Source organism: Aptenodytes patagonicus, chromosome 22 (assembly GCF_965638725.1).
Source record: "Aptenodytes patagonicus chromosome 22, bAptPat1.pri.cur, whole genome shotgun sequence".
Classification (NCBI taxonomy): Eukaryota; Metazoa; Chordata; class Aves; order Sphenisciformes; family Spheniscidae; genus Aptenodytes; species Aptenodytes patagonicus.
In genome coordinates this window covers 2669556-2691360 of record NC_134970.1, presented here as the reverse complement: position 1 = coordinate 2691360, position 21805 = coordinate 2669556, and the positions used below count along the sequence as shown (strand labels likewise).

Here is a 21805-nt window from a genome sequence, read left to right as displayed (position 1 = left end):
TTGTTTGGTAACATTCATGACTGCTGGAGCAACAGATGATGTTTGTTTACTTTGTATGTAATACCTACAACTTCTTTATCCTCAAAAAAAAAAGTACTGAACTTACTTAAAAGTTGGCTTATTTTTTATTTCAAGCTGATGCCTGGTTGAGGTGAACTAGCTCCAACGGGCCTGTGTAACTGGAGTAGTTTATAGCAGAACTGCCAGTTCTATGTGTATGAGCAGATAGGGAGCAAAACCAGAATTATTGACTTGATGTGAAGAAATTATAGTCCTCTACGCTGTGGGAGAACGGCCCTACAGTCAGCCCTGCCACTGACACAGAGTTGACTCAATATTATGAAGGTTACAAATGGCAAGTGTTGAACTTGCAACAAAGCAGAATTATATTATGGGAATTTTATTTGAACTATTGCGCTACTTATACAAAAACAATCAGTTGTGTTTTTAGATCATGAATTCTGTTGGAAAAATCTGTGTGTGAGATGTCACTTTGCCAGCTTAATACTGTAGTCACAACATGATCAGATTCATGCAGCATAGAAAACTGGCAAAAAATGGGATGTTGTGTTATAGAAGAGTTAACTGACTAAACACCTTTAAGGCCGAGAAACTGTCAGGTTTGTCAGCCTAAAAAGGAGGTGATATTTTTTAGGGGGGTCTCTAAAACAAAATCATAGTAGTAAGAACCTAATTATTCAACTAGTTTTTTAATACAAGATGCTAGTTCATTGTTTTGATTATCTGATATCATTACACTTCCATATTTATTACAGCCCAGAAGACTATGTAGTCCAAAACTTATTTAATGAGCAGACAAAACACAGGAAGTCAAAACAAGACATACACGCACACACACATATATATATACACCAATATACATTTAAACAATGCAGAAGAGGTAGTACCATTAATTCAGAAATATATAACATACAGTAAAAATACTAAGACAATCACATCTGCCTTCATTGCACCTCTTCCAAGTATCACAAGAGGCTATAGAACGATTTATTCAGCATCAGTCCAAATTTAAAAGTGTGCTCTGTTCTCTTATATGATTGTACCTTGAATTTTCTAAAGGTGATCCTTCAGGTAACTAGCTGAAGGGGACGGTATTTAGTTCATATGTTAAATACTATGGCTGTAACAACTTGGATAGTGAGCTTTGAATCCATTACTTCTTACAGGAACCAGATTGTCTGTACGCGTCGGGATGTAAGGTTAGGCATGAACACCAAATATTTAACCTGATCTCTTTTTTTTGTTTTCTTTCTCTAAAAAGACCCAATTGGATGGCTGAGTTCTGCTTTGGAGGGATGCCTGTCCTATAAGGGGAAAAAAACCCCGCATAGAACTGGATGGATTTTATTGTTGACCTCAGTAAAAACTCTAGTGTAATCTTGAAGTTATATTAGACATTAAGTAACTTCAGTATTTAGGTTTTATCAGGGGGGGGAAAAAAAAAAAAAAAAGACCTTGATCTCTACAGAAACATGATCCTAAAAGTACTGAAAGATGAAGATGGGAAGACTCTGTAAGATAGCTCCCCAGTCCACATGCGGGAGCATCCTAGCATGTCTCAGATGCCCAGAGAACAAGCTGCTAAAAGCAGGAGAGCCAGATCGTAGAGCCAAAGCTCCAACACTTTAAGCCACTTGTTCAGCAACTCTGTATACTCGGAATAGAAGCCCTGGGCAGTGGTCTGCATGACCACAAAGGCAGAGCCCTTTCAGAACTTAGTCAACCAGACTGACTACTTCTTAAGATTTTTAAGCTGTACTTACAGCAACTGAAAGACTTTGCTCTGTGAATACTGTTTTAGGAAAGAAGAAAATATACAGTTAAGAAGGATTATCAACTGTTGAGACTTAAATGTAAAAAACAAAACAGACCTAGACCTCAGTAAATGCACCTTCCATCTGCATTTCCAGATCTAACCAAGGCGTGTCTCTGGTCAGAAGATACACACTAGGCAGATTCAAGAGTCTAAGGAAGGCTACAGTGAAAGAGGAAGATACCACCTTCCTTTTTTAGGATTGTTTTCCGGATTTCCTGGTTTCCTGTATTGTTTAAGCTCTGATGTGCCAGCAGGAAAAAAAAAAAAATTCAAACCAAACAGCAATGCAATGAATCTAGGGAAGATACTGTAGTATATTGTAGTTAACGTTTATCTGATATACTCCTCCTCAGAGATGCAGGACATATCTTCATCTGTGCTTTCCTCCAAATCTGGCAAGTTGCCCCAGAGCAATACATTCACACCTGGTGGGAAGGAGGTAAGAAGACAAAGGAGGAAAAAAAAATATTTTTGGATTGTGACCTTATTTTTAAGTTGCACAACTGTCTATTTTCAGAGAAAATAACTAATCATTGCAAAACCTGGTAAGTCACGTTCATGATAAATATATCTAGACTATTTCCTATCTTTCTCCCAAAGCGATCTTGTAAGCGTTGTTGTTTACAGCATAGTTCAAAGAATAAGTCCCTGCCCACAGATGTATTTATATATAGCTAATTCATGTAGCTACTGATAATCCCCTCATGACTGATTTTTTTTTAAATGCATTGATCTGAAACACAGGTGACACTGAAAGGTTTAGACAATAAGTTACTCCCATCTGCAAGGAGGAGAAGTGATCTGTCAGAATGCTATGCATTCCTGAGGACTCAAGGCAAATTATGCCAGACACTTGGCATCCAAACAACACCTAGCTGAAGAAACTGTCTAGCGTGAGCTGTAACTTCAGCTTGAGCTGATGAGGACTCAGTTATATAGGGTCAAAGCGACAACATGACTCACCCAAAAAGAGTGCCCATTGGACAGCTGCCTAATAGCGCAGTAAAGCTATACATACCGCTATAAATAGCAGCTGGTGGCTGTGTTTATACTAGTTATAATATTGCTTCAGAAAATCCTGACTTCTGTCCGCAAAAGGGGTAGGTTAAGTTTTCTGATGAAGATACATTTCCACTTAGAAATCTTCATTTACAAAGTAGCTACAACCACCTCCCCCAAAGTCGCTTGCTAGATTAGCAATACAGTAACGCCTGCCTTATGCCTCCATATGTTACGCTCCCTCCATATGCTTTAACTGTATCGAGACGCCTCATTAGAAGGAGGACTTAGAATTCAAGAGTTTAGGGAAGAGAAGGAAACATATGTGTTCCTTACCAGAAGGGTCTAGTCTGTTGATGCCAAAGACTGCTTGGCTATGAAACATCCAGAAGTGGCCATTATTACAGGACAGCAGGCAGGGTTTGCAGGGAGAAATCACATGATAACCGACAATGTTACCACTAGAAAGACAAGTGAAATAATGAGCAACAAATGCCTGATGAAAAGATAGATGTTGTTGGCTTTTCCAGCTCAAACTAATGTTAGATAGCCACGGTACCAGACCACTACGTAACGCTCCTATTTGATAAAGTTAAGGGAACGTAGTTAAACAAGCACCTTAAATACGTAGGGAACATCTGTCGGGAGTTACAGAATATCTAAGTTTTAGATCTTTGGCAAAGAGAACCATTTAGTAACCTAAATTGTGTAATCCAAATTAGTTTACATACCAACAAACAGTGTATTTTTTTTTTTTTGGAAGGCCTGTGATTCCATTGGAATCAACGTAGAAGTTCATCACGCACATAAAATCCATCTGTACAGAAACACTGTACGCGGGAGAGTATCAGTAGTAGGAATAATGAGACTGAGACTATCGAAGCCTTATCTACTCTCCTAGGCTGAAACCTAGAACAACCATTTTTCTACTTTCTCAGTCATGCGCTCTGGTGAGATGTTTCTGTTTCTCTACTTCTGTCTAAAAAAATAAAATACTGTGTTCCCATCACAACCCCCCACCATTTAAATCTGAACAAGGTAAAAGTCTGGATTATGAAGCTGAAAGGATCGTCTCAAATAACTGTGAGCTATTTGAGAGTTGCTGTTCTTACTCTTAAATATCAGGCATTAATAAAGAGGATAAAAGAACTCCAAGAACTTTAGTGACAGCATGTTCCATCTGCTAGCAACAACTAGATCTGCCAAGAGGATGTTCTATTAATTAGAGTATGAGTAACTACTTCTTACTGCGGCCTTATTCACACAATTATCTGAGTGTTGAAGCAGACATTTAATCAGACAGGTGGCATGCAAGCTTTCCCATATACTCAGACTACTGACAAGGTTGTCACATTTCCACTTGGGACTTGCACAGAAATAGACTGGCAGCCGTGCCCAGAAGTAGTGGGCTGAGTTTCTATCAAGCGGCATTAAATTTGAAATAGAGTATGCAATCTGTTCATTCATCCCTTAACTCTTGCACTGCAGCAGTCTACAGTGAGAAGGTTAAACAGTATTGCGGCGTGCTTGAGGAGGTGTTAGTGTCATTGAATGGCATTCTCACCACTTTAAACATGCGATGTTCTTCAGTTTGCATTTGCAGATCTCAGTAAAATAGCAGCTTCCGATGAAATCAACAGTACTAGATGGGAAGAAAGTAAAAATACGGAAGTTTAGATGTGGCTGTGATTGCAACTGTAATGTTTTGCTAATGCAGGTCTGAAGTCACAACACAGCGATGACACCGTTAGTGTTGTGTGGGTTTTTTTTTTTTTTAAAACTTTCCCAGGACCACACATTTCCATTTTCCTATCGGCTACCAGCCGTACTCATATGGAAACAAAAAGAGACCCATGTGACATCACACAAATGTATCGCCAAGTCCTCTCAAATTAGACCAGAAAGCACCGCTTCTCTTAGTACTTGCTGACGCTTGCACGCTCGGGCCCTGCCGCTGGCTGCGTGGCACCATCGGTCAGAAATTTCGTTACAGATGTCGCCCTCGTTCCTGGCAAATCCCAGCTAAGGCTACAGAACGATAGCTTAAAGGCTAGGACATTCAAAACCAGACCTTCGATTCGTTATCTCCTTTTTAACCCATGCTTACTTATTAAGATGTTAGTTTGCAATCTTATTCAAATATTTGGATACTCAAATATTGTTATGGGAAAGCAACACGCAACCAACTTGGAGGAGAGTCGTTCTGGGACCAGTGCAAGACCAGGTTTGTTCTGTTTACGGTTATTTATGTCAAATTCTAATCTCTGCCTGAGGAAGGAGCCGGAGGGACTCCCCGTGGCTCCCTGAGCCTGCGTCTCCCCCACGAGCAGACCGAACCAGGCTTTCGGGTGGATTTGCTGGGCGAGGGACGGCCTTGCTCCCGCCGTGCCTTCCCCCGGCCTGGAGCGGGGCCGGGTGGAAGGGGAAATGGAGGAACGGGTTGAATCGTGCGCTTTGGGGCCGTTTTCCCGGTGACAGCAGAGTCTGAGAGCGATCTTTAGGGAGCCGGCCGGCCGGCGAGGGCCGCGCTGCCTCGTCGGCCCCGCTCGGCAGACCGCTGCGGGGGAGGCCGCGGCCCCGGGGCTGACGGGCCGCAACGCCCGGGCCGGCCGTGCGGGGCCTCGGGGCTCTCGCCGTGCCCCGCCGGAGCGACCCCGCGGCCTGCGGGGACCGGCCGCCGCCACCGCCCCCCCCGGAGGCCCGGCGCTTACCCCGAGGGCGGGATGTCGGTGGAGTAGAGGTCGATGTCGGTGTCCGCCAGCAGCACGGCCTTCATCCCCCGCGAGCTCAGCACCTGCCGGCAGAAGCGGCAGCACAGCACGGCCACGCACCGGTCCTCGAAGGTGCAGCTGCTGGACGACATGGCGGGCGGCCGCCGCCGGGCCGGGCCGGGCCGGGCCCCGCCGCCGCTCCGCTCCGCTCCGCTCCGCTCCGCTCCCCGTCCCGTCCCGTCCCGTCCCGTCCCGTCCCGTCCCGTCCCGTCCCGTCCCGTCCGCCGCTAACGGCCGCGCTCCCACCTGTCAGTTTGAATTCCCGACCTCAGTCTCCCATTGGGCGCGGAAGTCCCCGCCCCCCGATCTGATTAGTGGAGATCAGCGGCGGGGCCCATCCTCTCCTTGCAGGCCGTTGGAGGAGACGAGTGGCACCACCCCTACCGCCTGGCTATTGGCGGAGAGGCGCGCCCTCCCTCGCTCCCATTGGCCCAGCCAGCAGCCTCTTTGCATGGCTCGCCCCGCCCCTGCGCAGTCCTTGGGGCGGAGGCTACGACGCTCCGCCAGGCCACGCCCACCCCGCCCTGGCGGGGCGGTGCTATGGGTGCCAAGCGGCGGGAAGGGGGGCGGGCCCAGCTGAGAGATAGAGCCGCCTGGTTGGCCGGGGCGCCCGTCCCTCCTGCCCATCGCTCTCCGCCGATTGGGCGGGCCGCGCGGCGGGGCGGGGCAGCGGCGGACCGGTGAGGGGGACCGGGTGGCGGGCGCCAGCGGCCGGAGGACGCCCGGCTGCGGGAGGCGGGGAGGCGGCTCCGCAGCGCCCAGGTAATCGCCCCGCCCGGCCGCCGGGCCCCCTCCCCTCCTCTGCCAGCCCGCCGGGGGGCCGCGGGCTGCCCCCGCCAGCCGGCCCCGCCGCCTCCCCTCAGCCTCCCCTCAGCGCGGCCCTGAGGCGGGGCGCGGGGCCGCGTCCTTCAGCCCCGGTCCCCCCCCGGGACCCCCCCACGCTTCCTCTCCCCGCCGCCCTCATTGTTCTTCCCGGGCGGGATGCGGATCCGGCGGGTGCCGTGTTTATTTATTTCTTCCTCCCGTACGCGCATCTTCTGCGGGGGCTGCCCGCCCGCGGGGGCCGCCGCCTCGCCCCCTCCCTCCCCCGAAAAAAAAGGGGGAAAAAATAACGATAAACAAAAAAAGACGGGAGAAAAGTTGCGTCCCGCCGTCCCCCTGCGGGCGGGTTCCCGTCTGCCTCGCACATGCCGGGCTGCGGCGCCCGGGCTGCGGGCCGGCTCTCAGCCGTGCCCCGGCGAGGGGCCGCGGGGCCGCCGGCAAACCCGAAATAACCGCAGAACCCCGGAGCTGCCGAAGGAAAAGCTGCGGATGGAGCCGCTCCGGCGGGGACGGGTCTGGTGTGCCGGGGAGCTCCCGGGCTCGTCCTCCGGTTCCCGCCGCTGGTGTAACTGCGGGCTGGGGTGCAGCTTCCCAGCGGCAGATGCTGCGGCTTGGCCAGCCCCTGGCTGTTCTTCCCCCCGCGCTGCTGCTCATTTGGAGAAGCGCCTTCTCTCTGCGCAGGCTGGTTCTCCTCCCTCCCCTCCCTCCCTCCCCTGGGGACCCCGCTTTCCAAATGAGCCCCTTCTCCCCCCTTGGGGCCGCCTGCCGTGTAGGCGTTTTCCCTTGGTTACCTGGCCGGTCTGCATTTCTAACCTCACGCTGCTGCTTAAAGGACGATTTGCAATGTCAGGGCAGCTTTTCTTTCAGTCACGAATTTTGGCTGCGCATCTTGTGACTGCTGGCCGCAAGCTGTAATTTTCTGAATACATATATATATATATTTTTTTTTTTTTTTTTGCATTTGCAGGCAAGCAAACCAAAGAAAACGGCTTCTTGTCCTCCGTTTCTGCTCTCGGCTGGGATTTGATTTGCATCATCTCTGAGCACATTTTTTAAAAAAAAAAAAAAAAAAGGCAAACCAAACCCACACAAAACATGTTGTGCGGAAGGACTTCCACTCCCTGGCTGTGCTATTAACGTTAGCAATCAGGAAGAGCCTTTGGGGGCTGCAGGATCTCGCTAGTCTGATGCTGCTGCTAAAGGTTTTGGTGCAGGGAGACAAAACTGCTGCCTCTTCCATCCACTGATCTCTCAACATCTGCATTTTGCTGCTGCTGTGCTCCGTCTCACACCCTCTCTCCATGGACTGATTTTTTTTTTTTTTTTTTTTTCCCTTTTTGTGGGGGGGAGGACAAGCGGAAAATCAAGGCATTGCATTGAGAGAAGCGAAATTGCATTTATATCTTGTGTTCTGGTGGATCTGCTTTGAGGTTAATCATTTTGGAAAAGAAAACATGACGTCGCCAGCAAAATTCAAAAAGGATAAGGAGATCATAGCTGAATATGACACTCAAGTTAAAGGTAGGAATGGTTTTATTTTCACCTCTTTTCGCTTTCGCAGTCCTGACTTGCGATTGTAGGAGTTTGCAGCAGATGTTTGGGTGGGGAAGGGGGAAATCATTTGCAGACTGCCTGGAATTTGCAGGGTTTTTTCATAATACAATGCTGGATTGGGTTTGCAATGCTTTTTCTCGTCCCCGTGGGGTAGGTTCCTACTATGGTATTGCCGTTTTAAGGTATCACGGTAAGGGCTTTTTTACGGAATATAACAAATCTTTGAGTTCTGAGAGATCCATATTTTTCTGTCTGCTGTTCTAAAATATGGCTTTGCACATTTGAAATATGAGAGCCAGTTAATTGCTTTTTAATCCTCCTCCTATCATGGGAATCTTTTAAAAATCTGTGTAGTGTCAGAAGAGCATATTTCCACTGGTAGTAGTGGGGACCATGCTGAGGGTCCCTGTAAAGCTGTTTGTGCTAGAAAGTTCCATTATTCAGGATTTTGCTCTTGGTGAGTCCATAATATTACTGCCTGGTTTTTCTTACTGTGCTCTTGAGTGTAACACCTTAAGGTTGCAGTGTGTGTGTATACACACATATATGTGCATACACATATAAATGAATAAAACTAATGCATCAGTGTTATTCCCATCATCGTAAGGAAGGCAATAAAGAGTCAGAGGCATATTTGCAATGATCGTGCGAGTCTTCTGCAGAATTCAGTTGGCTGGGTTTCAGGCTATCATGTGCCCTAGGTAAAAAAAAAAAAAAAAAAAAAAAAAGGATGGTGAAATGTCTACTTAGCTTCTTATTTTTGCGAAGTTTTCAGGATAATGCTTATTTAAAAAAATAATTATGGCTTGTGTATGGCTTGATATATCGCTGTTAGGAAATTATGAGAATTAGTGATTTATCTAATTGGTTAAAACTTGCTTGGTATGGTCATAGCATGCAGGAAGGATGGCCTTCGGGCAGGGTTGATTGAGTTAAATCAATGTGATTTAAAAAAAATGTGATTTAAATCTGAGTAGGAAACCTGGATTAAAACTGACAATTAAAATATTGTTTTGCAGTTATGCACTTAGTTATTTTTCCTACTGGGGGGGCTGCTCACTGGTCACAAATCATTAAAACATGTTGTCCTACAAGATGCATGTCCTACACTGACCCTAGTACTCTGTACCTGGAAGTAGTTTTGACATTTATGTTAAAAATATTTATGTGAGCAAATATAAAGCTGGGTAGGGGTTTATTTTCTTTCTTTTTTTTTTTTTTTTAATTTTTGGGTTCTTAAAGTTAGAAATGGAGAAGAACACGTTTCTTTTTTACTTGTTTAGTTTCTATTCCTGTTTTCTAGCTGTCTTTGATGGAAATGGGAGTTGAAGTCAGTGTAAAATTAGAGGCTTCTGTGTTCTTTCATTATTTACCCTATCAAAATGTGTGTGATAGAATCAAGCTTGTAGTCACAATATTTGCGAATTGGACACAATAATAAGGAACAAGGCTTTAGAATTAGTAAAGCGCATCTCCTCACCTCTCAAATTTCTCATGCATTGGCAAAGAAAAGAAATCTTTCCCTTCCTTTTCAAAAAAGAGACTGACAAGATGGGTAAAATGGAAATGGACCTTCCCTGTGTGCAGAGACCATTACTGCCAAAATTCAGTTCATCTCTTAAGGTGCTTATGCGGAGACCTGTCAATTCAGCCTTGAAACGTGGACCCAAAAGTGAACTACTGTTGTAGCATATAGATATTTTTGCTTTTTGCCTTATAAAATGTTCCTGTCTTAAATATGTGAGGTTAAGAGCAGCGGACCTGTGTAAATAGATCACGAGGAGCTGGGAGAAGGGGGTTTCCTTCCTGAATTAGTGGCGAGGGCAGCTATGAGTTTGTCTCGGGATATTCATCCCTCTCGCAGTTCAGCTTTCCCTGCGTGGGGGACTCCTCGAGGCGCACGCCTGCCGTGAGGGATTGCGGGGAGGTTAGGGTTAGTTGTGTGATGCCGGGGAAGCCTTGTGTTGGACACCTAGAAACAGCCCCAGAAGAGGCTAATGGAAGGTGCTAATCCATCTCCTGCCCTTCCCTTGAGAGGGAGGTGTAGATGGGCCAAACAGTTCAAAAACAGACGTGGTGGTATGGTAACAATCCTCTCCCCCATCACCTCATTCCTTTCAAAGTACAGCGGGGAGCTTCCCTTCTTCACCTGGCTTCGACCCTTCACGAGCTGCTTTGGCAATGAGGATCGTCATCCCTCTGCTTTTAGGTATCAAGTTCGGGGGGAGACTTTGAAATTATAAGCTGCTCTTAAAATTTCATGAAACTTGCTTTACATCTCATAGATAACCTTGGTTCTGAGTTGGATAGTGATTTGGCTCTATAGGAAAACTCATGAGCGATAAGGCCTCTTGCCTCTCTAATTCGAGAGGCGTGTGTGTCTCTCTGCCACAGTGGGAAGATGAGATGGTAGTAAAGACATACTTAAATCCAAAAGTGTGGTGCTGCCTAGTCATTAAACATACCATGGTCCTTGCATAAAAAATTTTAGCGTCCTGATCAAATTCTGACTTTAACTGCAGGAATGGCATAGAAATGGTGTTAACTCTGATTTGGGGTTGTTTGGTATCTTTTCTCTTGTGTTGTGAAATGATGCCATGAAGCAGTCGCTGTGGGAGTGAGATGAATCAGGTGTTGGTGTGCTACATAAATTGTAAGGTATCATCTGTTTCTCAGATGAGAAAACTCTGATATTTTTCACTAGCATTTAGAACTTACTACATTTTTTTGCTACACGCCATTCTGGCTGTGTGTTGGAAACTGTGTTTAGAGGCTTCATTTAAAACCATTAATCCACAAACACTTACTTAAGCACTTTAGATTATTAATACTAGAATGATTGAGCTTTGTTTAAAAATTTAATAGTCTTCAGTTGATAATCAAAAACTACTTAAAGAATAGTATGGCTTATGGTTAATAGATCATTGTTATGCAAAATTTTTGGTTTTCTGTTGCTGAATGAACTTGGTAATTATTCTTGTAAAAGGTGTGTAGGGGGTGTTGATGAGTGAAACTTTTTGTTTTCCCATGGCCGTGAGCTATAAGTATTTGCTGTCTTCTTCCAACAGCCAGTTCTTTGCCTCTTTTGGGTTGGAGTTAGCTCTTGCCGTGGTTTGTGCATGCAGCTAATGGCAGGGGAGATCAACATTGGAATGAAATGAATTTCTGCAGATGAAAGTGATTTACCTCTTACACATCAAACTTAACTGTGCAGTGGTCAGGGGACATGGACGGAGCGATGTGTTTCTTCCTAATTACTTGTGCAGTGTGGCTGAGGACAAGCTTTGCAGTCTGTAGGTACTGGTGCAGTGCATCCATCCTTGGAGGTTGCTGGAACCAGACTGGGCACCGCCTTGAGTAACTTGCTCTGACCTTACAGCCGACTACCGGAGATGGGGCTGGATGACCTCCTGAGCTCCCTCCCAACTTGAATTGTCCAACGATCCTGTGGTCTTTAGTATCTAGAGGTTCAGTTACAAACGCGCTGTCTTCTGCAGAAGTGAATTAACCTGCTGAGGTGTCCACGCAGGGTGGCTTTCCTCAACAACTGCATTGACCTTGAGTCTTTTGCCTTTAGATGATGCAAGCAGAGTCTGCCTTGTATTTGGTTGCATGTCTGTGCTATCTGCACTTGAATGTTTTGTGCTGTTGGTGAGGAGAGGAGAGATTGCCAGTATTAGTGGCCTCTTCTTGCAAGACTTGTTGAGACTGCTTCTCTCTTTGAGGAAACTCTGAAATGGCTGCGTGTCATGCGGTAGGAATTCTCCTGACAAGATGACATGGGGTCAGCAGGGGAGGGAAGTGCTGCTTTGATATGTTTCTGTACCATGTGCTCACAAAGATTATGAGTTCTGTGAGGCTGGAAAGTGAGATTCTGTGGTCTCCATATGGAGCCTTTGATATCTCAAGCTCATCCCCTTGTCTGGATTGTCTCTCCCAATTCCTTTGTGCAAGTTGCGGTAAAGCAGAGATAATTAATTTATGCTGCGCAGTGTGTTCCATGTGAGATTTGGATGCTGCCTATCTATGCCTGACCAAGGATCGTCAGACTGTTTTTTGGTTTAATGTATTAAACTGGAGTGTACGTTTGCTGAGGAAAGAGAAGCCAGTGATTTGTCTCTTAATTCTTCTTTTCTTTCTCCTCGTATCCCACGAGAGCCTTATATTTAATTAGTTTGTATAAAGCTTCAGTAAATAGCTTCATGGTTTGGGCTACAGAAATTTAATACTGAAATTTTTTACACAGCGAGGGTTCATAAGCCACTTCTGTCCTTGAGTAGTCTCTAGCAAAGGTTAAAATGCATGTCTTGCAGCACAGTCCAAAAAGCGCTAGGAATATGAAAAATAGATGAGGTAATTTATAGCAGGAGCAACCACAGCACAGAGGTGCCTGCGTGGTTATTTAGTTGAGTGTCTCCTGAACTAAGAGAAGATGTCTGATAAGAAGAACTTCAGGCAAGCCTCACAGCTTCAATCAGATTCAGGCTACTAAAATGTCTAAAACTTTCTTTTTAATCTCCCCAAAATCGCTGATAAATTTCAGGTAAGTCCCTTTTTCCTCTCTGGGTGAGGAACGACTGATAGCGTATTCGATCTGATTGTGATCTTTTGCCTTAAATGCTGCTTAAAAATGCCTTAAATGCTGCATACAAATCTCATTTGTGTGGTACATCTTCTGAGCACCTTGATTGATGGTCGGCAGTTTTTAATCCTGGTAAACTCTTAGGAGTGGTACAGACCTTCTGCGTGTGAAAGACTACAAAAGTAGCTGTGACTGGGTCAGCAGCTGTAATTTGGGGGCTAGAAAGGAAGTGTGATGCTTTTGGGGGTGGTGATTTGGAACAGAACTGGCATTTCTCTCAACTGTTGAAAGTTTTCTTGTTAACACAGCACATGCAGCGCTTGTCTAGAAAGAAGGTATTTGTAGAACTGTCTTTAGATGTTTAGATCAATGAGTTGAAATCACTGTAATTTATTTTGTTGCTAAACCTGTGCACCTGGGGATTTTCAGTACTGTTGACGTTATGTATGTACGATGATTTCTCTGTTGCGTTCGTCTTGTGTTCAGGTCACCAGGTTGGTCGCTGCACACTATGACTCTGTTTGCAGATCCTAGCACCATGGATGTGTGCTTTGGAGAGTTACGGCTGAGCTCTTGGCCACTTCTTTGGCAGAGCCTATTTAATACACTGTGTAAATAGACTTTTCAGCCACGCACCCTGGTGTGGTTGAGTGGAATAGTTTTGAATTTTGAGATTTTGAGTTTGTATGTATTGGATTACCATTTACATTTAAAATGTAAAACTACCTTTTAAGGGTTTTTTTACAGTTAATCATTACTCTGTGCATGTAAGTGATTCCATTTGTTTGCAACAATGACTTGCTCCAAACTCTGGCTATGGAATTTGCTGTAGAATCATCTGTTTTTCTGCAGTTCTTGATAGTGCTAATCCCTTGAGTTTTGGAGCTGGATTGGGCCAATGAAGCAGCCTGCTGCCAGAAAGGGGGAAGGGGCTGTTGGGAGACTGGTTTGATGTTACAGCAATAGTTTGTATTTCTTTTTGTCCCATGTACAGTTCCTGCTGATGGATTATTAACGAGGACGGGAAGAGGTGAAAGAATGCAGAGTCTTCCTTCTTTCTTCTCCATCTCCAAAATCCCTCTGCTGCAGATTCATCAAGTATTGCAAGGCTACTGACCAAAAGACTCAGTCCACTTAAGTGCTGCAGTTTCTTCCAAAAGCAGAAGGAACTGCCAGTGTAACTCCAGTAGGGTTTCTATAAAAAGTTTACTAGCGATAGCCAGTTTTCCCTAACTCCCAACTAAGGGAGCCCCACGACATTTTTCCTTAGCTCTAAATGATTTCCTTTCGTGGTAAGGGTACACATTAGTATCTTTTCCTTTTTCTGTTAGTTAAAAGGCTTGACTTTTCTTCTTTTTTTTGTTTTTAATGCTTACTAATTTTTGCCCATTTTGGGAATTTACTTGGAAGAACCTATTTGCCTGGTCAACTTTTTCAGCTGTCTTTATGAAGAGTGAAAAATCTAAACCTTTGAGATGGAGAGTATGTTTAAACACATGTTCTTTTGAATAGCTTTCGCTATGCCACGCACAGTCGATATTCATTACTTATGACTTTATTTAGTTCATTTTTGTATGACTTTGGCAGATTTCATGCTTTCTTTTTGAGAATTTCTACAACATCACAGGAGCCCTGCTCTCTGAATATTGTCAATGTTTTGTAGGCGATGGAAGCAAATGCAGAGTTATGGTTTGATTTGCTGAGGGATAAAAGGTATGGGAGAAAATGGGAGAAAGGGTCTTGACTTCACAGTAATTCCATCATTAGAGACCATTACTCATTTCTACTTTCTCTTTCTCCTTTTCTTCCAAAATAGCAATATTACGAAAGACAAAACAGGACCTTCTTGTTGTGACATCTCTAGGTAGTGGTCAGTGAAACTCTTGATGTGAGTGTTTAAAGTCAGAAAACACATGTGGATATAGAGTAACTGTGTGTAGGAAGATCAGCTGGTGTTTTTTCCAAGTAGATGCTGCAAATGGATTTGAACCCTTTAAATTTTTTTTTTTTTTGCTATCAAAGTAACTATTTACTGTTGTTTAAACTCCAAAGGTTCTGACCCAGTCATTTTGCTTTGAGTTGGTATGGTGAGAGTTAATTGTTGCTTGGAAAAAAAGTAAGGGGCTGGGAATTAAAAAAAAAAAAAAACCAACCCAAAAAAACTTCCTCTGCAATTCTGAATGTAAAAGGATATGTGTTTACAAGAGCTAGAGTTATCTGGGTGTGCTGCTTGCACTCTGAAGCAGCGTGGGTATGATGTTAGGATGGCAGTATGCAGCCTGCGGTGAGCCTAGGTAAGAGTCAGTGACAGGCAGCGTCGGTCAGGAGAAACGAGCCCAGCATTTGCTGTTCTTTAACCAAGCAAGGCAGCAGAGAGGGAAGCAAGTATAAATGTAAATGTGAGCTGCGCCTGGGTGTGAACCTCAGCTGATGTGCCTGGCACAGCCGTGCGGTTTAATCTAGTGTGCACCCTTTTGTATGCTGCAGCATGCTGCACAGAATAGTGCAGTAAATCTTTGGCGTAAACTACAAGCAGCAAATTCTCAAAACATTCATAGGGTTCCCCCCTCTCCTTTAATGAGCGCTTTTTCTCCAACATTTTTTTCTCAAGGTGTTGCTAAATGTGGTGCAAAAATTCTTAGGTCTTAAGTGTTTTCAGCATGCCACAGAAACAACTTTTGCTTCACATTTATTTCTGTAAAATTGGCTGAATTAGGCCAGGGGAGCTGCCTTATCCTGTGGCACATAAGCAGCTCCTGGCTTTTTGACTCTTGAGAAGGAGCCAAATAAACAGATTAACTCTAAACCAAGAGTGGATTTTAATCTACAGTCCTGAAGTGCTGCGGCAGGGTGATTTGGTCAGTCCTGCTAATTTTGAAGTTGTTTTTTTTTTATCATAGGACTTTCCAGGAAGAGCCTTTTGGCTTCCCTTCTTTTAAGTAGGGAAGGGTTTTTGGTTTGTTTTTGTACTGCTATCGTTGGACAACAGTTTTCATGCAGAGAGTAAGCCGTGGAGCTATGCAATTTATAGATGGGGAGTGCTTGCAAATTGAATCTACTTAAAATAACGACAGTTGTTGCCTGGGAATTAGTCCCTGACTCTTTCTTTGGACAGCAGTTCAGTCCCACTGCAGGGGCATGCCCTGATGGTCCTGCGAGGAAGGGGGGTTTGTTCCCGACAGATCTGTAGCTGCCAGAATTGCTAAACTGCTCGCTCTGAACAAGTGGATCGATTGTTTTCTAACCAAAGATCCTAAGCCTCAGTCAATCAAAACAGTTCTGTGTCATTGGTGGGTTTTTGTAAGGCAAACTGTACAGGGTAATGAATGTGTTTTTCTTGCTGTAGCTTTTATTTGGTACCTGAAAAGGGAGAAGATGATTAGCAGCACAAACTAGTGCTTATTCTACAAAGGGGATTGTTTAGAAAGATATCTTTCTGTTTTCTTTGGTTTTTAGCCTCTGCGTGGCGTGCCCATGGCATGAGGGAAGGCTGAAAAGCTGTATTTGTTCGGCTGCTGGTCACATCATCATTGATCCCTACAGTAAAGGAGAGTACAGGGCTTTAAGCTATTGTTACAATACGTGAAGGTTTTTCCCCCCCCTTGCATTTGCAGCTTGAGACTTGGTAATGATGGATGGGGTGCCGTTCTGTTTCTCATTTCTCACCCTTCCAATTTCCCATCCATCCTGTTCCACCACTTCTAGAAATAGTGAGGATGGTGCTGCAGATAATGTGGTGAATGCCGATGTTTTAATCAGCAGCCTGTCCAATTTTGTTCAGAGTGTGTCTGGATATTGCAATAATAAAATATGATACTGTCTGCTGCTGATGGAGGCTTAGTGGTAGGAAATCTTAAGGGGAAACCCAGTTTGTGGTAGTAAGTCCTTCACAGCAGTTGCTCTTTGTTGGTTTAGCGATCTGAATGAAATGAGGTAGGGATTGTCATTTCCCTGTGTCAGCCATTCTATTTAGGCATTAATTGATCCCCTCGTTCCCCTTCTCAGCAGGGAGGGAGTGATCCATGCAGGGCAGGAGGAAACCAAATTGATGGACCAGTTCAAGGAACTTGCTGGGCCGTGTCATGTTACGTATGATTATGCCTTTATTTGGGGAATATTTAAGATGCCTGTTGGATGAGGTTTAAATATAGTGGGATAAATTACTCTCGTGTCTTTGAGGATGCTCCTACTTGTTAGCACTTAATTTGCGAAGTTAGGCGTTACGGGAAATTCCACAAAATCCTTTTCTTTATGCAGGTGAACACGGGGGCAGTGCTCTTGCTATTCTACTGCCAAGAGTACCTGGTATCCACAACACGTTTTATGTGATGTTCTTGCTCTTAGGGGGGGGAAAAAAGAGGAGTTATTAATGTTTTATTAGCACTGATTGTTATTAAAATATGAAGAAATTTTACACAGGGACAGGATATGGGTCGAAGAAACTTCCAGTCAGCTACCAGATGTAGTTACTCAACTTGGGCAGTACTGTGGCAACCACAGGCAGATGGTAGCTGTTTTGTGCTCACTGGCACGCGGCGATTCTCCTTCCCCTATCCCAATTCATCTGGGGAGGGCTGCCTTAAGTGTCTGTCTTGGAAATCACAACTATGACAAGTTAACTTCTCCTAAGGCTGTTGATGGCACTACGAATAATCATCCAGGCAGTTTTGATCAGTGAACAGTAATGAAACTTTCTAGAAAACTGATGCTCTTCCACCTTCTTGGAAACCCACAGCAGTATCATGTGCCTTTAAAGCAGAATTTGGACATGCAGCACGAAGGCGAGGCAGAGTGAAGTTTACTAAGATGCTGACATGCCTGCCCTCTGGAAGGGTTGCTTTCCTGACGAGCATTTGGCAAATCCACTGACAGGGTTCTTTTATTTATTTTACTTTTTTTTGTCATCAGTAGATGTAAATTCAGTTCTGTGGATCATAAAGCAGGTATATTACAGATGTGTTTTGAAGAGTCTTGTCTGATGAACATGAAGTGCTTTGAAAGCTCAGGACAGAAAACATGTAAATAAGAAGCAGCCATTATTACTGTGAAAAAAAATTGTCCCCATTTTTGTTAATATGTGCAGTGGATATATTAGTGAATGATAATGACAAAGCATAGCATACGAAGTGTTTTATGGACTGTAGAAGTACAGAGCTCTGAGCAGGCCCGTGGAGGTTTTTCCCCTCTGTTCAATAACCAGTTATTCAGAAATTTAATAAATTAATATCTCTGTGAAGTGGTTTTGGAAAGGAGCCTGGTTTTGCTTTGGTCTCTTTAATGAAAGTAACTCTTCCTAACTTTTCTGTGTTCTCTCCATCTGTTGAAGAAGGAAGCCTGCTTCATCCCATTTACCCTTTTCCAAAGAAAAAAAAAAGGGTAAACCACCAGTATTTCTGCTGCATAGTGGGCTGCTTGCACCCGTCTGTGTCCCAGCTCAACGGGGCGGACTCCAGTGCTGCAGAAAGATGCTGAAATATGAACAAAAGACTTTGCCAGTAAACGACTTAAAAGTGTGCAGCTGGAAAAGGGAGGGGGAAAGGGTTTCTGTGCTGTATGGAGGGAGGAACAAATGCAACACTACAAAGGTCACAGGATACAGTAATGATGTTTGGATGGAAACTTAACTTGCTATGAATGAAATTGCGCTCTCGTGTTTTCCCCCTGGAGCTGAATGTCTAAAAACTCTGGATACTTCTTGTTCTGTTTCTTTTTTTTCCCTTTTCTTTTTTTGGCTCTTGTGAGCTTCCATGAGTTGTGCTATAGAAATGGAAAAATGGAGGACGGACAGCAGCCACAGACATGCTAGGAGAGGCTTAAATACACTAATCTCTATTGGGTTAATCAGAGCTGTGACATTATTAGTTTCTGGTTAATCTAGTACAACTGTTTGCAAGTCAAAGTTTTGTTTGTGCTAAAGAAATGTGTAGGGTTTCTTAGCAGGGAACTTACTACATTACCAAAGATGTCAGCACTGCTGACGAGGGTTGCTGGATAAACTCAGAACTTGGGTTAAGCACCCCTTGGAGCCAACTCTTGGGCCCCTTGAGTGTCGATTTTATTTCCTGTGTGGTGTGAAGTCTTGTTACTGATTGCTGAATTGCCTTTTCTCTCTCCATGTGCTCTTACCCCGTCCAGATTGTCTGTATTTTCTCTGAGGTTGGTTTGATCTTTTATCAATCCATATGTTGTTGTTACCTTCCATTATATGATTAATTTCTGCCTGGAATGATAAATTACTTTACCCCAAAGTGTAAGAGAAATCCTTTTATTTAGCCTAGTTGTCTAATGCCAAACACATTCATATGCATTGCCTTCATACTTAAGGAATTAATCTTTACTTAGGCTTTAAATCAAATTATTTCCCTCATCCCCATCAGAATGAACTTGACAGAAGATAGCTATAAAGGGCTCCTTGCATTCATTAATTTCCACCTTTCACTCTTTCTCCCCAGAAATCTTGGCTAAAAATGCCCTCCCCCCCCAACGTGCCCCCGGAGGTTCAGGTAGTAGGTTCGTTTCAGATTTAAAACAAGGGAACAAATTCTGGTGCTGGTCTCTCTGGAAAATCCCTATAGGTAGGGTTGTCTTGTATGTCTTGAAAGCGGCGGCAGCTGTTGCCAGCAAATGAGCAAGTTTTTTGGTTTGGTTTTGGGTTTTTGTTTTATTTTGTTCTGAAACTTCAAGTTATTTTCTGGTTAACATACTCTAACAGTTGATCATTCTTGCTGTGATTTATAAATTTGCTTGACTGTTACTGATTAATTTCTAGCTCCAGCTTAAGGAGCACCATGGTAGGAGTATTACAGTACTACAGGAGAAGGCTCCATCCAGTGTTCTGGGAAGAAGCTTGCGATCGCCAGACCAACACGTATGGAGTGGGCGAGTACGTTGTTTTTCTGCTGCTGGAGGCTTCTCCAGAAAGCAGCATCTGTAGCTTGTGAAGCTCCATAATAAATACTTGCTGTAAGCTGAAAGATCAGCTATAATTTTCTCCGTACTCTGTTGCCTTTTCCAGCTCACTCTCATCATTTCAGTGGGTTTATGAATAGGCTTCGTGCAAATAGTTCTCATTCACGCCGCACCCTCTACCAAACCCAGAGCAGCATGGCCAGCTGCTATGGTTGGGATGAAAGTGCTGCTAATTTGCTGTTACCTTTAGTTTAAGGATTCTGGATCTTGTGAAAGGTTTGCTGTTGTCTTTGCTGTAAGAAGTTATTTATTTGTTGACTATTTAAACACATTTATCAGTTCTAAAAGATCGTTGCCTCTCCTTTCAAGAAGGAGGTTGCTTTGAGACCTTACATGGAAAGGTGCATGCAGAGGATGACAGCTGCATGTATCTATAGGAAAGAGTAAGTTGATTTTTTTTTTTTTGAAAGTGATCAGTATTCAGCCAGCCTTGCTTGGGCTGTCTGTTGTGGAAAGGTTATGCTGTGCTTACAGAGCTACTTTGAATCTTTGACAGCGATAGTAAGAATAAATTCAACCCTCTGCACTAAGGGCTCTCTGATGTACAAGGAAAACAGGTTCCTTTTCTTTCCCTGCTTCCTTTTTTTTTTCCCCCTTCTAGTCGTGTGCCTCTCTCAAAGCTTATTTTGTTAACAAAACAAAGATCCCCCTGAAGCCTTGCTATGCGTGCTTTTAGCTTATAGCAATAATATTAAAATCTGTTGACCATTAACTTTTTAGAGCACAGGTGTTCTCATTTCTTTTACATAGAGTGGTTTTTATCAGATATGTGGAAAGCTCTTACTTTTATTTTTTTATCTTTCAATGTATGAAGTGTTTATTTACTTGGGAGAGGTGAGTTTGTTTTTAAGTAGCCCAAACAAAATGCCTGTTCTGTTCAATGTGCTAAAGAGCTATTCAGCTGTATCGTAAGTCTCTCATGGTTCATGCTTTATTACTATATCACTTTCTAAACTTCTGTTTCACTTAACATCTTAAATCTACTTTCAGTCTTTGCGATGACCCTTTGCCTATCAGTGAAAGTGAGGACGTTAATACATCATACGTAGTACTTATAACTGAGAACTCTTGTATCTCTGATATTTAAAAAAAAAAAAAAAAGCTGCCCAAAAGCCAGAGTTGTCTTTTGCAGAATTCTCTGATTCTGAAACTTCCTGTAGTATCTTTTAAGCATTATAAATGTTATTCCTTGTCTGCTTTGAAGCTAAATAAAGCAAATTATTTCTGGGTATAACTGTGGGCATAACTGTACGTGTATTTATAACATGCGTGTAATAATTTACTTTCCTCTTCAAAATTCCATCCATTTTCCTTTCAAATAGCTTTGTGTTTTATGATCATTGGAAGAACATCCAGTCTAAATTAGCATTTTCGCTGGTTTGATGGTGTCAGAGCTTTGTGGGTACTGTTTTCCCCTCGGGTAAGGAGAGGCATCCTCCTGTGTTTGGTGCTCTTAATTCAGGTCTATTTTGAGGAGTCTGTGTTCTTTGGGTCGCTGAATTAGGTCTTTCAGCAGATCTCGCACAGTTGAATGGCATTGTGTTCCAAGTAGACTGAAAGTAGGTAAAAAGATTAAAGGGGAGTGAATGACTCGAAATGACCTAAATCAAAGTCTCCAGTGAGAGTTACGGGATTCAGTTACAGATCTTGAAACATGTTGAGAGAACATTGAACTCTTTTTTCTTTTTTGTCTGGCAATGCAGCCTGCGTGGCTGGAAAGGATGTGCCTCTTCTTTTTAAGAAAAGTTACTTGGGCAGAGGAGATAATTGCATAGTTGTATATGTGGGGTTTTTACTTTTTTATTTTTTTGTTCGTTTGGTTTTTTTGGAGGTGATGGAATGACAAATCCCAGCATTGTTTTGAATGAGACGGCTGTCGAGTTAGGAGGCGCTCGCTGGTCCGAGTGGAAACAGGGAGCGGGGGAATGCAGCTCACCGCTCAAATAAAACTCACTGCAGTTTACTGCAAAGAACAGTCAAAAACAATTCCATGAATGAGTCAAACTTTGTGCAGCCTTGAGTTGGATTGTCAGGTAGCTGAAATGTGTCTACAGGCATCCCGTCTTTTGACTTCTTTCTCCCTTCTCTTTTCTTCCTCCCTGACTTCTGCCATTGGGAAACGGTTTGGGTAATAAGTAGGAAATAAACACTCCCCTGAAATTTCCTAACACAAATAAACAGGTTTGCTATTTTTAAGTGCCAGTTTTTTGATTCTTCCAAAGTTCTTTTTGCTCCACTGGGATTGAGTCTTGAATGAATGTTTTCTTTAAG

At 43.7% G+C, this 21805-nt stretch overlaps 2 protein-coding genes across 5 annotated transcripts in view; one reads left to right on the top strand and one right to left on the bottom strand.

Moving 5' to 3' along the window:
* Positions 1-2150: 2150 nt before the first annotated feature.
* Positions 2151-5699, bottom strand: FAM72A (family with sequence similarity 72 member A). Of its 2 annotated transcripts, none has more exons than XM_076358007.1 (4): positions 5548-5699; positions 4401-4478; positions 3173-3297; positions 2151-2262 (listed from the first exon to the last, which is right to left on the bottom strand). In XM_076358007.1, the coding sequence occupies exons 1-4, from the start codon at positions 5697-5699 to the stop codon at positions 2168-2170; spliced, it is 450 nt and encodes a 149-aa protein (XP_076214122.1). In that variant the 3' UTR covers positions 2151-2167. The 2 variants fall into 2 exon arrangements, with proteins under 2 accessions (XP_076214122.1, XP_076214123.1); XM_076358008.1 differs by having other exon boundaries at positions 5668-5699.
* A 611-nt stretch (positions 5700-6310) lies between these two features.
* Positions 6311-21805, top strand: part of SRGAP2 (SLIT-ROBO Rho GTPase activating protein 2) — a 114455-nt gene continuing 98960 nt past the window's right edge. For all 3 annotated transcript variants that reach the window (XM_076358257.1, XM_076358256.1, XM_076358258.1), the window contains exons 1-2: positions 6311-6369; positions 7397-7950. In XM_076358257.1, the coding sequence (XP_076214372.1) occupies positions 7884-7950 (67 nt within the window). In that variant the 5' untranslated portion in view covers positions 6311-6369; positions 7397-7883. The remainder of the gene's footprint in view (positions 6370-7396; positions 7951-21805) is intronic.

Coding starts and splice junctions, on each gene's coding strand:
- FAM72A (XM_076358007.1), bottom strand. CDS start 5,699: ATGTCGTCCAGCAGCTGCACCTTCGAGGACCGGTGCGTGGCCGTGCTG. Junction 3,298..4,400: donor AACATCGCATGTTTAAAGTG/GTGAGAATGCCA, acceptor TTGTCTTTCTAG/TGGTAACATTGTCGGTTATC. Junction 2,263..3,172: donor CAACAGACTAGACCCTTCTG/GTAAGGAACACA, acceptor CCTTCCCACCAG/GTGTGAATGTATTGCTCTGG.